Source organism: Cavia porcellus, unplaced genomic scaffold, assembly GCF_034190915.1.
Source record: "Cavia porcellus strain 051 isolate PalLab524CR breed Dunkin Hartley unplaced genomic scaffold, mCavPor4.1 scaffold_26, whole genome shotgun sequence".
NCBI classification, from domain to species: domain Eukaryota; kingdom Metazoa; phylum Chordata; class Mammalia; order Rodentia; family Caviidae; genus Cavia; species Cavia porcellus.
Window position 1 is genome coordinate 24952223 of NW_026947509.1, and position 15798 is coordinate 24968020.

Here is a 15798-nt window from a genome sequence, read left to right on the forward strand (position 1 = left end):
CATGTAGAAGTGCCAGAGGCGGTGTCTGGTACTCCAAATCGAGCGATTTCTGGGGAGTGCGATAGAGACGTGGTCTGGGCTAGAGAGGCCGGAGGTGGCGTGGAGGAATAAAATCAGTAGATTGAGTGGCTAGAGAGGTCGGAGGTAAGTGGCTATAGAAGTCGGGCGGACCCGGAATACGGTGGAATCGGGACCATGACTTATGCTTATCTCTTCAAGTACATCATCATCGGAGACACAGGTAACCCACGGCTGGACCGCCTTCGCAGCTGGGGCGGGGACCCGAAGCTCCCAAATCGGGTCTCGGGGGCGGGGCTCACTTAGTGGGCTGGGCGTTGGGGGGTAGGGCGGGGGCGGGGCGGCCAGCCAGGGGCGGGGCTCCGGGTCCCCTTCCCAGGTCTTGGGCGCCCAGAGTCTAGGAGCTGGGCAGTTCCCTTGGGCAATCGCCTCCTGCGTAAATCTTTATCCTGCAGGAGTGGGGAAGTCATGTCTCCTCCTGCAGTTTACAGACAAGCGGTTCCAGCCCGTCCATGACCTCACAATAGGTAAGTCTGTTTCAGAACAGATAAAACCAAACTGCTGACGTGCTACGTTAGCAGCCCTCAATGTTCGAAAAATCACCTCTCACTACTTAGAACTAATGCGAGGTTATGGTATATGAAGAGTGACTAATCAAACGTTAAAAATGAACCTATGACTGAGAGGTAACTTAAGAGATGAATGTGAGGTAAAGACTAGTTCCTTAAAGATGATATTTTCCTTCAAATGTGATATGTATCTTTATGGAAAGTCCCAGATAATGTGACTATCTACTGTAAAGGTTTACTAGTAAAAATCTTTAAAAGTTAAAAAAGCATAATTGTTTATTGAAAAACGTATCTGTGGTTTGCCGAGTTCATAGCAATTTCACCTGTGTTTCAAAGTAAGCCCCAATAAATGGACTTTTTTTGTGTTGGAGAAGCAGTACCAAATTGATGGGCCATCCCAGTCTTGTATGAAAAGGCGAATAAATCTAGTAACTTAAAAAAAAAAAAAAAAAAAACAACTGTCAAGCGTATTCTTTGTGGCAGAGTTGTACTCCATTGAATAAACTATGTCTTTATCCATTCACCAGTTAATGGCCACTTGGATTGTTTCCAAGATTTGGTTATTATAGCAGTAATGATGGCACACACCTGTAATCCCAGCACTTGGAAGGCCGAGGCAGGAGGATTGCTGTGAGCTGAAGAACAGCCTGTCTGCCTGAGTTCAAGGCCAGTCTGAACTACACAGCGAGACCTTGTTTCAAAAAAAGAGAGAAACAAAAATAACAGCACCAAAATTACAAAAAAGGATTTGGTTATTACCAGCTGTACCACTATAATCGTGGGTGTGCATATGTCACTGTGGTATGATGCTTTTAATTCTTTTGGGAAGATACCCAGGAGGGATCAATGGCTTGAGACATTTCTAAGAAAATGGATGCATCTTGAGTCCATAACCTTTTAGTGAAACAAATCAGACCACACATGTGGGAATATTGCATTGTTTCTCTGGTGGAGAAACCAAAAGTGTAAATAAGGACCAAAATGTACTTTGAATATTAAGAGTGATACAGTGAGGGCGGAGGAAGAGTGATGCAATGATTAACAAGGCAACACTGCATTGTCTGCTTTCTTTTGTGAAAGGAGAGGAAGTGTCACTTCTATCAGGAAAGTCTGAGAATTAAGAATGAACAGGAGTTAAGTTAAGGGTTACTGTGATGAGGGGAAATGACCAGGACAAGGGAGAATAAAAGTGTGGGCAAAGGCTGAGGGATGGTAGGGATTAGGTTACTTCTGGAAAACAAAGTAACTTAATAATATGGCTGGAGCATGGAGTTTGAAGTGAATAGTATGAAATAAAGCTAGAGAAAAAAATTAAAGAATACCAGGTTCTTAAATACCTGATGGAAATCAGAGCAAATAAATTCTAAGGTGAAGACATGAAATGATCAATTAAATTCACCTAAGAGTTCAATAGAGTCTATTTCTCTCTGAGTTCAATTCTCTATACCATGACAAACAAGGCAAAGAATAAAAATACATACAAATAAGAGTGTCTAAATGTATAACCAGTAGCAATGTCATTAAAAAAGGTAAAGGCTTTATTTCTTATCCATTGAAATTCCATTCCTGTTGCCTGGCAGGGGGAGACTTTTACAGGAGCTACTATTTGATTCTTGATGAAGCAATTAAAGTAGTAAGAAGCAGTTTTTACATCTTTTCTCTTGATTTGCAGCACTGTAAAGTTGAGGTATTCCAGGTATACAGTGTGTGTGTGTGTGTGTGCGTAGGATTACCAAATAGGTGCATATTAGCCTTTAGGACAAGGTAGGTGAGTGAAATTCAGGGTAATGAATTTGTGCTACTTGCAAAGTACTATATGAAAATGGGAAATAGGATAAATTCTCTGACTTATCCCAGTGTGGTTAATGTTAGTAACTGTTTAACTTTTGGCTTGACATCACTTTATAAAGAAGATTGCCAGTTTCTATACATTATGAGGGAGGCTATTTTTCACTAAGTTTTGGGAATTATTGGTGATCTGAGGTTTTGAGGACCTGTTTCTTTTCTTTTTTTCTTCTTTTTTTGAGTATTTCGGGTGCATAGGGCACCTTTGAAACTGGAGATTGATCATATGTGTGAGGCTAAAGCAAGACCAGCCCTGAAAGCACAGCTCAAAAAAAGCCAAGTAAATAAGCTGTCCCAGCACTAAGAAGGCAAGGGCCCTGATCAACCTAGCCAACAAGCTGCCAGGCTGCCAGGTTGAAGCTGACATTCTTCTTTGGAGGGGATAGTAAAAGTGCTGCATTGATTGGCCAGTTCCTTTCTTCCCATCAGGAGGATAAGGGCCCCACCTGACCCAGCTTTGATCTTTATTTTCTCATTCTGTAGTCATCTTCCCCTACCCCCAACATCTAGAGCTGCAGCCAGTTGTTAAAGGGGTCAGGGGCAGTTGAGACAGGGCATTGCTATGTATTTAAGGCTGGGTTGAACTCACTCCATAGCTCAGGCTGGCCTCAAACTCATGCAAGTCTCCTGCCTCAGCCTCTAAGGTGCCGGAACTACACATGTGGGTGCAGGCTTTTCTCTCTCGCTTTTTAAAAAAAAATAGTGCTGGAGACTGAACCCGGAGACTTACCCAAAATAGATAAATAGTGTATCACTGAACTACAGCCTCAAGACCATAATTTTTTTTAAGGCCATAATTTTTTAAATTCTAGAATATAAATGAAGAAACATAAAGGAACACAAAATCAATTGCAGGAAATAAGCAGTAGTAATGGGCCTAGTGGGACTGACTGGTGCTATTTAAACACACTCAGGAAAAGCATAAGCTTTCCACTCCACATGTCTGCTCAGGAGAATCACATTCTTTCTCTTGGCCTTCCCTGACAGGTGTAGAGTTTGGAGCCCGTATGGTCAACATTGATGGAAAACAAATCAAATTACAAATCTGGGATACGGTAAGAGAGAACAGTTTCTTTCCTGACAAAGATCTAAATATAACAATTACAGCTGGTGCAGGGAAAAGGGTTATAAGGGTGGTACTGTTGGTGGAGATGAAATAGAGGAAGAATAAGATCAATGATGTGAGGAAGAGGGAAGCTTTGACTCCCTCTGTTATAGTTACAAATTCTGAACTCCCTATCTTTATATTTTTAAGTATATAGTTTATTTCTGAACTCCCTATCTTTATATTTTTAAGTAATATACTAGTTTATAGTGAAAAAATAAACAGTATAAGTTTGTAGAATAAAAAGTGAATATCCCTTACTTGCTATTCTGCTAAAGAAGTCCACTGTTAATGATTCTGTGTGTATGCCTTCAACTTTTTACATACATTTAAATACATTAATAAAAACATAAATGTATGACAGTAAAGTTTTTGAAGATAGAACCCAGGACCTTTGCACTGAGCTACAATCCTCAGGCATGCTTTTATTTTTTTTACTTTGAGAAAGAGTCTCCCTGAGTCCCTAGATTGCCAGACTGGGCTCAAACTTCCCAATATCCTGTCTCAACCTCCCAGGATGCTAGCATCGCAGGGTGGCGATGCCACCATGTTTGGCATGGTTTTGTTTTTTAGTGTTTATGTGTATAGAATTGTGGCAGAGTACACCCAGGTATGTCTTTGAACAATCCATATTTTGGAGACTTTTCTGCATTAGTGCACATAGATCTACCTCATTCCTTTTCACCACTGCATATTCAGAGAATAAATTACATATATATTTAGCCATCCTCCCATTGATGGGAAATTAGGTTGTTTCTCATCTTTCACTCTTACAAACCTTAATTGGCCAGAGATATAGTTCAGTGGCACAGTGCCTGCCTGACAAGCTCAAGGTCTTAAGTTCTATTTCCAATACCAAAAAATGAAAAAGCTTCATTGAACATTGTTATTTACTGTGTCTTCATACAAGTGTTAAAGACTTTCGTTTAGTACCTGCCCAGAAATAAAAATTCTGTTTCAAAAGTCATATGTATTTTAAAGTCTGGTAAATGTGATACCACTGAAGTTTTTTTTAATCAGTACTGTGCATCGAACTCACAACCATGTGCTTGTAAGGCAGGTGCTTTATGCCTGCTGAACTAAATCCCCAACCCCTGTTTTTTTTTTTTTTTTAACTACCAAAGTTTAGCTTGGCTTACTATAATTTTGCTTCGTCCAGGTAAATAGCTTTCATGGGCATTATCTCATTTGAGTTGTGGTAATTTTTCCTCTAAGACAAATACCTTAGTTTCTATTTTAGTTAAAAAGAGTTAACAAATAGTTCTTACTTTTTTGCTAAAATGTTTTTTTTTTGTTGTTCAGTTATTTTTTTTCTCAGAACTGAGACCTGAAGCCATTTTATTCACAACAAGTGCACAAGTTATTTTTCCTTTTTGCCTTTTCTCTTTACTCCTCATTCATCCCCCTCTTCCATGTCCCGTACTGCTACCATCTTACACAAGTATGTGAAACTTTTGTAGTTTTTAGATGAGCTGACTAATCAGATGCTTTTAATTAGGATGATACTTGTCTGTGTATTTGTTGGTTGTATTTGCAAGCATTTTAATAACCTTTTTTTAAAATATCCATTTGGCCTTCTAATCAGATTTTTCTTCTTAGACTATCAGATTGTCCTAGCCATATGAATATGAATCGCTTCATATATCTAATTATAGTTAACTGTAGTAATTTCTTTTTGTTGTTGTTGTTGTTTTGGTACCAGGGATCAAACTCACAATCTCACACTTGCCAGGCAGGCGCTTATACCACTGAGCTAAACCCCAACCCTATAATTAACTGTAGCCAGATATTTTTTGAAACTTTCAAAATTGCTCTATTTACCAGTTTTTGTTTCTAGCAATCCTACTATAAAGCGAAAGAAGTACTACTCTAGGTTTGTTATCAAGGTTTACTCCACATACAAGCTTTTAAATGGCTGCCACATCTTTCTTTCTTTCATCAATGAGACCCAGGATTCTTTGTTACAGTTAACTACAATTAGGTATTGTGACTTACCTCTCATTATCCTCTGACTTTTTCATATTTCTTATGTCTTTTTTTTTTTTTTTTTGGTCTTTTTTGTTTTTATCGGTACCAGGGATCGAACTCACGACTGCCTGCTTGCAAGGCAGGCGCTTATGCCGCTGAGCTAAATCCCCAGCCCCTTCATATTTCTTATGAAGGGAAGTGTGGCCCATTATTGAGGCCACAGCATGAATTCTGAGGAGGTGGCAGTGGGAGAAGCTGAGGTATCAAGACTGGCATAGGCTGGATTTCATGTCTTTAACTTAAACCTCTGCCATTTCCCAAATGGATGTTTTCACACCGAGAGAAAAACCCAGTAGGTGCCAGTTAGTGGTATAGTCATAGCCATGTGTCGGCTTGCTGGCTCCCCCCGCCTTTAAGTTTTCATATGAGATGTGGTTGGATGATGAAGGAAGAAGGTTGAGATAAGATTGCAGAGAACTGCATGTCCATCCAAATGACCTAATTCATTTTTGTTTAAAATTGTTAAAATTGTTTTTAATCAGTTTTTAAAATTGTTTTGAGATTATGTTAATCCTTACTGAATAACAAGAAATAGGTTTCAGAATACTGTGGTTTTCTACTTACTTTGAAAATTTTAAGAGATTCATAACTGATGTAGTGTGTCTTACCTGCAGCTTCCTAAAGAAGCCCAGTCATTTCTCCATCAGCACTAAGATCCTACCCATTGCTCATCACCTCGGCTTCCACTTTACCGTCCAATCCCTCACACGCTCACAACGCTACTGGATGTGAAAATGCTTAGGAATTACCATGATGGATATTTTATTTTATTTTATTTTATTTGTGCTTGGGATTGAACCTGGGGCCTCATGCCCTGGCACTCTCTACTACTAAGCTGCAATCCCAGTCCCGCGATGAATATTTTAAAGAAATCAGATTATTCCAGATTTTTTTGTTGTACTTTTCTGTATTGATAAGGATTTAGAGAATTCTTCTGTGTTACTTTTCTGTGTGTGTGTGTGTGTGTGTATTCATTCTCAAATGACCTTGCTCACTAAGAGGTAGCTGTTATAAAATATTGATTATCCCAAATTAATTTATACTTTACTTTGGAATGCATTTGATTCTTAGGAAAAGTTTATCTGACATTTTAGGGGGCAATGCTGCAAACTCTAAAAGTCTGATAGGATGCTGTTCCTTGGGACAGATTAGAAAGCCATGCATTCTTTTTATCAAACCCATCTTAGTTATTTGCTTCAGAATTTTTACTGGGGATGGACAGAGACTGATGGAGACCAATCTAAGTTGAACTACTTATTCTATGTAGCTTCTTGGCTTACAAATTGGTTCATAAGACCGAGATAAACAAATAAATTGATTCAATTTTAAAAGGTTTTCCAGTGACTCATTGAAATTATTTTCAGCCATAAAGTTTAGTACTGCCATGTAATTCAGCTGTCACATGGGCTTCCCTCAAACATTAGTCTATGTAGGCAATAGGAAAATAGAGGACTTTCAGTGATAACCAAAGAGCAGAAGAACAACAAAACAAGACCCAAATATATGACACAGAATAATAAGGGAGTAAATATAAAAGTTTTAAGGGAGCCAAGTATGGTGACACACCTGTAATCCCAGCCCTCAAGAAGCTGAAGCAAGAGGTTCACCTCATGTTTGAGGCCAGCTTATACTACAGAGAAACCCTGCCTTAAAAAAAAAAAATAACCCCCCAGTTTTTTAAAGTGACCTTCTGGAAAGCAAAATAGTGTTTAAATCTTAAAACAGTATTATCAGTGAGGGACTTAAAGTTTTTACTTTTTGGATTCTCATATTCGAATTCACTAAAATGTGGCTTTGTTGTTGTTCCTTGATGCTGAGAGTTTTTGGGTACTGGTGGCATCCAGGGTTTCATAAATGCTAGGTGAGCACTCCACCACTCTACCACATTCTCAGCAATGTGTAATTCTTATATAAAGAGAGTCTTAACTATGCATAGAGGCACATGACTATAATTGCAGCACTCTGGGAGGTTGAAGCAAGAAGATCACAAATTTGAGCCCAGCCTGCCAGTTTAGTGATTTAGCAAAAAACCTCAAAAGTTAAAGAGGAAGGAAGGGAGGGAGGGTGTACTGGACTAGATTTCTCTTCTCATACTGAAACCCTGATTTAGATTACCTGTTCAAAGGCTAATATTAAATATTGTGTGTGTATGATAGGAAGTATTAAGAGCCTCAGTTTAGCTGGCATGGTGGCACCTGCTTATAATCCCTGCGCTCAGGAGGCTGAGGCAGGAGGATTGTTGCCAAGTTGGAGATCAGCCTGATTTACAAAGTAATCTCAAGGCCAGCCTGAATTGCATAGCAAGTCTCTGTCTTAAAAAGACAAAAAAGAAAAAAGAAGTCCTCAGTTTAGAGCCAGTGATATAGCTCTGTGGCACAGCACCTACCTGGTAAGTGCGAGGTCATTCCTGGTCAAAACAAAAAAACCAAACCTCCTCAGTTTAAGTGGTAGCTCCACCCTGCCTTATGGCCAGTTACTGAACATGCCCATTCAAGGCTTATTTCCCCCCGTTTTTTTGTTTGTTTGTTTGTTTTTTGTTTTTGGTGCTGTGAATCAAATTCAGGACCTCGTGCTTGCCAGGCAGGCACTATACCACTGAGCTACCTCCCTGGCCCATTTCCCCCTTTTTCAAAGAGGAATAATAATAGTATTATCTGACTCAGGGCCACTCTCTGGCTCAGGGTCACTAAGAGAATTAAGTAAGGTAATATAAGTAGCTTCTCTTTTTTTCCTGTATCCTGGATCTTTTTTTAAAAGAATTTCAAATTTGAGACAGGGTCTTGCTAAATTGCCCGGGCAGGCCTCAAACTTGCAGTCGTCCTGCCACAGCCTCCTAAATAGCTGGATTTTAGGTGTGTACATCATACGCAGTTTTGTAATTATCTTTATGGTTCTTGTACACTGTGTATGCCAAAAATGGTTTAACATAGTACTGTAGAATTATCATTAACATCATCATTATTACTAGTATTGTGTAAGGAAGCCATTTATCTTTTTGTATTCTCATCTTAGATCTCATCTATAAAATATGAGTAGTCTTACTTCCCACATTTTATGTAGTGATGAGGATAAATACTTCAAAAACACAAAACTTTTTTTAATGGGATAGATTCCACGTTCAGGGTAGTCTATTAGTATTTGAAAGGTAGTTTTGGTTTCCCTTTAAAAAACAAAAACTCTTGGGGCTGGGGATTTAGCTCAGCGGCATAATCACCTGTCTTGCAAGCAGGCAGTCGTGAGTTTGATCCCTGGTACTGATAAAAAGGAAAAAGACAAAAAAAAAAAAAAAAAAAAAAAAAAACCTCTTACGTCAAAAAGGCAATAGTACCTGGTGTACAGAAGAAATAATTATTCAGTCATACATAAAAATATTTTGCCTCAAGTAGAAATGAGATTAGAGTATAAAAGTTGAAAACTGATTTTGTTTTGTTTCATTTTGTTTTTTGAGACAGCTACTTGCTATGACCTTGAGCTCTTGGAAGTCCTCTTGCCTCAGCGTACTAAGTGCAGGGATTATAGGATGACCCACATGCACACTTGACTTTTTAAAGGAAAGCTGTCCAGTGACTTGGCATCTTTTCGTATTCCTCATCCTGGACAGGAGCCGAGTGAGGGATAGCTATATAGTCTCACCAGTATCCATGGAAAACTAAAGGCACAGGTTGAATTTATTGTTTCATATCTAATTCTCTACATTAATCCATTGGAGTCAGGTGTTCATTTAGCAGGATATTGGCATTCTGAAATAATTTTCCTTTTTTACAGAGAAAGGGTCAGGAACAGAAAAGTTAATAATGATGTATTTTAATATTACATTTAGGGTTGAAAATACAACATATCCTAAGTTTCCAGTGCCATTTCCCATTATTCTCTAGCACACTGGGAAATGTGTGCAAAGGTCTTTGGTGTCATACTTCCTGTGGGTGCAGCTGGCATTTGGTGGCTGCCTCTAGGGGTGTTAACATTCAGGAATTTGATGGGCAGTCTCATAAGAAGGGTAACCCACCCGCCTGAAATAACTGTGGCACTCTTAAAAGAATTTGACTTCTTTCTTGACCTTCTCCTTGGGCAGGCAGTTTCCTTTCCCAAATTCTCCTAGTTTATAAAAGTTCTTTCTTTAGTTAAGTCCTTCGTGTTAGGGTGGCAGGTGATCAAGTCATTTCTCTGGGAATAACCTAGTTGTGTTAAAATTTTTTGTTGCCATGTTGATGGGACAGGCCGGGCAAGAATCCTTCCGTTCCATCACCCGTTCCTACTACCGGGGAGCAGCGGGAGCACTCCTGGTGTATGACATTACAAGGTGAGCCAGCTCTGTATGTTGGGCAGACTCCCAGATGTTCTCTGAGCTTTGCTTTTCTATCGACTGGATCTGTTCAGGAGGTTAACTAGGGATGGCCTGTAATTTAATGTATAAAACAGTGCCCCATTTCTTACACAATTGGAGCTGCTTTGCCTTTTTAAAATGGCTTTCTGACCAGCTTTGTAAACTGCTCTGCTATAGGCGTGAAACGTTCAACCACCTGACCTCGTGGTTAGAGGATGCACGCCAGCACTCCAGCTCCAACATGGTTATTATGCTGATTGGGAATAAGAGGTAAACATTTTATCTTTATGGGTAATGGTTAACAGGAATCATCTAAGCACGCGGTAAACATTGAATTTCTTGGTCTTCAGACATATTTTTATTGTTCAGTATACATAGCATATATTTTCTTAACTATTTGGGTAGAGGTGCCAATTTGGGATTGTTTGCGTCTCCTTTGTCTTTATATAACTCATGCATAATAAATGGAAGTCTTGTGAATTTGTCATAATACTGACTCCTGAATATTTTCATTGTTGAAAAACTTGAAACCAAAAAAAAAAACCTCTCACCAGGCATAGTGGTGTACACGGTAATCCCAGGAGACTGAGGCAGGAATATTGCCATGAGTTCAAGGCCAACCTGAGCTACAGAGCAAGACTCAAAAAAAAAAAAAGAAAACGAAAAACTGGAAACCTTCCAAATGAAATTTTCCAAATTAAAAAAATAAAAATCTAACATCTTCTTTTATTTTGTGCTTTTTTTTGAAACAGCAAAACAGGGTCTTGCTCTGTGGTTCAGGCAGGCCTTGATCTCACTGTGTAGCCAAGGTTGGCCTTGGACTTGGGGCTGTTCCTCCTGCCTCAGTCTTCTGAGTGCTGGAACTACAAGTGTGTGCCACTACATCTGATTCCAACCTTATTTTTTTGGTCAACTTTTTACTAATATCTTTCTTGCCACTTCATTCCTTTTATGGATCCGTGGTTCTTTTTCTCTCTAGACTGCCTAAACTTAACAATCACCATCTCCAAATGCTTGGTGCACAGAAAAGAGCCTAGTGAGAGCCAGGTGTCTGTGTTCTCCCTGTTCCTGGCTCTCTGGAGCTCTTCCTGTGGATTGATTTTAGCTAAAGATACTCGTCACTATAAGAAGAAAAGACCTGTGACTTTCCTGCCTTCTGGCAAATGTTTCCCTTTCATTATCTCTGCTTTCCTCTCTTGGATCTCATTTGGAAAAGAAACATGGAGTATAAGATTTGAGTGGCAATTGGGCTTATCTAACCCTTAATAAACTTTGTTTTCCCTCTAACAGAGTAAGCTATTATTATCAGAATTCAGCAGCTGTCCTAAATCTGAAGAATGTTTTCTAAGAGACTAGAGAAATTGGTAACCCTATGCAAGACAGTGTCATGTAGGATCTGTATTCCTTGTGGATGAACTGACAGTTTAAGATGCTGTGAGATTCTTTTAGAGCATCCTCTTTTATTTGGAGTTTTTGTTTTTTAATTTTCTTCCAATTTATCTCTTGCAGTGACTTAGAGTCCCGCAGGGATGTGAAGAGAGAGGAAGGAGAAGCCTTTGCTAGGGAGCATGGATTGATATTCATGGAAACTTCAGCCAAAACTGCCTGCAATGTTGAAGAGGTACTATTTTGGAAAAAGTAGGGCAAATTCTTCAGAGATAACACCATTGTCTTTATAAAGTTACTCAGAACTCTTTTCTGTAATAAGACATGGGTGATGAAGAGGTGTCTTGTGGATATAGTGACTAAATGTCTTAAGGGCACTGTCCCATTGTCTTTTACCTTGATTCCTAAGGTTTTACTTATCAGACATCACTATTACTGCTAAATTACTTTGTCAAAGGATTTAACGGGTTCTACTGTAGTCATTCCTAGGCCTGGGTTAACTGTATCCTCAGGAACTAATAGAGAACGTGTTTATTTATAGAGTGTGCCAACCTAGGGATCCTAGGAATACCTTGGGTCATTACTAGAACAGTATATAATCTCATTATCTTCTTGAAACTACCGTCAATGGTTTTTACAGGGAGGAGGAAGAATCTATATTTGATTCCTAATTCATCTTAGAAACCCAAATGGGTATAATATTTGTGTTCTCTTTCCATCATTTCTTTACCTAAACTTAAGACTAATAAATGATTTTTTTATCTCCTTCCCAGGCCTTCATTAACACAGCCAAAGAAATCTACAGGAAGATCCAGCAGGGTTTATTCGATGTTCACAATGAGGTGAGAAAGGGTGGCGGAGGTGGTGAGGTTGCTGGCTGGTAACTTTTTTTTTTTTTTCTTTTTGTCTGTCTGTCTTTCTGAGATATGCAGTTCTCTATGCAGTTCAGGCACTTTGTAGGCCAGGCTGGTCTCGAATTTGCAACACTCCTCCTGCCTCAGCCTCCTGAGTGCTAGGATTACAGGAGTGCGCCACCATGCCCGGCTCTGTTTGTTCAAACAACAATGGAAAAGCCCTAGAATGTAAGCCTGCCCTAAAATACTAACTGTACCTCTACCAGTTCAAGCTGTTTTGTTTTGTTTTGTTTTAATGAAAGTGCATAGAAATGTCATCATTTTCTCTTTTTCCTCAAGTCTGAGACCTGGAATGCTTAAGAGATTATTAGTAAGTGATTTAAAAGATCTGTGTAATATGGCAGTTTTCTTCTCAAAAAGTCAGTTTTCTTTCCTTTAGCACCAGAGATTGGTGGGGTTTTATTGTCCCCCTTTTTAAGGTGCATTGTTGAACTTAATTTTCATAGCTATGTGTAAAACTAAGATTTGGTAAGTTAGAAAAGGAATACCTGGTACAATAAAATAGGCATGTAATCTCAGCTACTTGGATGGCTAAGGCAGGAGAACCCTAAGTTCAAAGCCAGCCTGGGCAACTTAGATCCTATCACAAAATAAAAAGTCCTGCATTCTCTTCCTTCCAGTGGCCCTTCCAAAACTATAATTTTTTTTAGAAAGGGGAGTGGCTGGAGATAGGGCTCCGAGCTCCTTCAGTTCAATCCCCAGTACTATCGAAAACAAAAGCAACAACAACAACAAAAAAAAGTCGGGGGATGTAGAAGAGAAGCACTATATTAGCATATGATTCTTTTGTTTTGTCTGAGAATATGTTGCATAGAAATGGCTCTTCTGAGTAATTAGGAATTACATTTCCCTAATGTTCTAGAGTAAAAACTTGAGTCTTAGTTGAGCATGGTGGTGTATCCCTGTAATCCCAGCTCAGTGAGAGGCTCAGGCAGGAAGATCACATATTTGAGCCCAGCCTGGGCAATTTATAGACTTAGACCATATGTTAAAATAAAAATTTTAAGAAGGATGAGGATGTAGCTTAGTGTGAAGACCCTGGGTTCAATCCCTAGAACTGCAGAAAAAAGAGCATCAGAATATATGAAATAATATTCCTATACTTGTATCTGCTACGATTTTAAAGAAATATCATTTAAAATTTTGCCAGATGTGGTGGCACACACCTGTAATCTTAGCACTCAGGAGGCTGAGGCAAGACACTCACAAGTCCAGTGCTAGCCTGAGCTACATAGTGAGTTCAGGGCTAGCCTGGGCTTCATAGTGAAACCCTGACTCAAAAAAAAAAAAAAAAGAAATTCAGACATGTCACAAAACTAAACAGTAGGAGAGGGCCTTACTGTGTGACACAATTAAATGAAATGAACCAAGAGTCAGATTTAAAAAGAGGGAGGAACACAAAATCTACCTCTAATTAATTTTTAAATTTAATTTAATTTTTTGTGTGGTTCTGGGAATTGATCCCAGGGCCTTTGTGCTAAGCTACATCCCCTGCTCACTTGGGCAGCACATATACTGTGAGACATGGTCTCACTGAATTGCACAGGCTGGAGTCACACCTGTGAACCTTGCTGCCGCCTCCAGAATGTCATCTGTGATTCTTAACAGCGCAACTAATCATTTTGTACTTAATAGTTGGAGAGGATTGTTCTACAAAGCACATGGTTACTTGCCAAAGCCGTATCTGTTTTTAAGCAGAACTAATGATTTCTCCTTTATTACCCTCCAGTCCTCTGATGACTTTCACTGTGAGATAAGAACTATTTCCTTTGTTATTTTACAGGCAAACGGTATCAAGATTGGGCCCCAGCAGTCAATCGCAACATCAGCCGGACCTGGCGCCTGCCCGAGGAACTCCCGCGACACAGGGTCTGACTCTGGCTGCTGCTGAACATCAGGCCCGAACCTCCCCCCTCCCCTTCCTGGAACGCTTCAGCTCAATAGGCTTAAAGAAAGAGGTCTTTACTTGCTTTGGTTGAGTACAGCCTCTTTTCAAGGTGTGATGTTTGCCTTTCCACTTAAAGACCAGGGGAAAATTGGGGCCCTTCCTGACCTGTCCTCCTCCAGGGACATGAGCATTCCCTGTAGAGATTAGGGCTCTTTTCATCGTCATTTTAATTTATAAAACATTAGGATCAAAGTTGATTGTCATGGTCGTTCAAAAATAACATACACATAAACATACACATTCTGTTCCCTGCTAGGAGTAAGGGTAAGTAATAAGGGTCAAGGGTTCTGCTTATGGTTACCAGGCTCTGGCTTGCCTGTTGAGCTTTGGAATTTTATGGGGTTTTTTCCCCCTTGCCTTCAGGGGTTTGCTGCCACTTCATGAGAGCTCTAATACAAGGCAGTTACTTCAGCTTGCCCAGGAAGCTGAGTGCTCCTCTCGTTACCCCTTGCTAGTGTCTGTGTCTTACAGTAACTGCCACACCTTGAGAATTTTGGAGTTGGTCCTAGACCCATGGCCATTTATCCTTTCCCAGAAAACACATTGATTCCTGTTCACTTGTTTTAGGGACCAGGTCAAACATTGCAGCATCTTTCACCAAGTTGACCTCCACTGTTCCTTCCTACTTCCTAACTAGACTATTTGGACTTTCTACCGAAATCAAGCTCATCTGCTTACTACACATGGCCATATTCATTCCTCTTTATATAGCTTTGCACATGCCATAATACAAGGAGAAACATTATAACATTATAATCAAAAGACCAACATATTCTCCTTTAGGAAGGCCTCAATGACGACCTAAGGACTTTTAGGTGATTATTACCACATTACCCCTTAGCTTTCCTATGTTGGTTATTTATTTGTATGTATGTTACTTTGTAAATATGTTTTGTAGTGGTTTTACGACTGGGATCTCTGTCCTTTAGGCTGTAAGCTCTGTGAGAGCAGGATCCATATTATTCCCTTATTTTTATAAACCACTTCCCCTACTGGCCTGTCTCTTCCCTCCGATTACCCTGGGTCTATCTGGCTCTTCTCTTGTGTCTTTCTCTGGCTCCCCACCTCCACTCTGTGCAGCACATAGTAAGGCTGCCTGCTACCAAACAGCCAGAAAAGTGGATACTTCTGCAGTCCTTCACCATTTTTGAGTATGTAACACTGGTCATACTTGCTTTCACCTCATGCATCATAAGCCTTCTGGATCAGTTGCTCTTCCACAGCACTGAGGTCTCTGAATTTTTCTAATTTTTGTTAACGAATTATTTCATTATTAAATGTATGCATGTATCTCAGCTCTTAATATTCCACGTGTCATTTCTGATAAATTCCAGAAATAAGTAGATGCTTTGCTTCTAGGATATTGTACCAGAGATATGGAGGAAGGCTCCTCCTTGGGATTTGTTTTACACTGGGTTCCAGCCCTACTAGCCTCTGTAATGGTCAGTACTATGCCATAGGAAGGGAACATGTTTGAGATACTACTATCTTACTTAAGCTTTTTTCTTTTTGTCTTACTTCATTCCAAAAAGGATTTGAGGTTACCGAATTTGGAGTTTTGTTCCCTCACCCCAGGGTTAAAATTAAATATGGCTTTACAGTTTCTGTGTTGACTTTTTCTTTAGCACTTAGAAAGCATTGTCGGGGCTGGGGATTTAGCT

At 39.6% G+C, this 15798-nt stretch overlaps 1 protein-coding gene across 1 annotated transcript; it reads left to right on the forward strand.

Moving 5' to 3' along the window:
- The first annotated feature begins 47 nt into the window (after window positions 1–47).
- Rab2b (RAB2B, member RAS oncogene family) lies at window positions 48–15742 on the forward strand. The gene is made up of 8 exons (XM_003474518.5): window positions 48–241; window positions 474–545; window positions 3420–3487; window positions 9783–9865; window positions 10067–10159; window positions 11399–11510; window positions 12049–12117; window positions 13973–15742. The coding sequence occupies exons 1-8, from the start codon at window positions 196–198 to the stop codon at window positions 14078–14080; spliced, it is 651 nt and encodes a 216-aa protein (XP_003474566.1). The 5' UTR covers window positions 48–195; the 3' UTR covers window positions 14081–15742.
- Window positions 15743–15798: the final 56 nt, after the last annotated feature.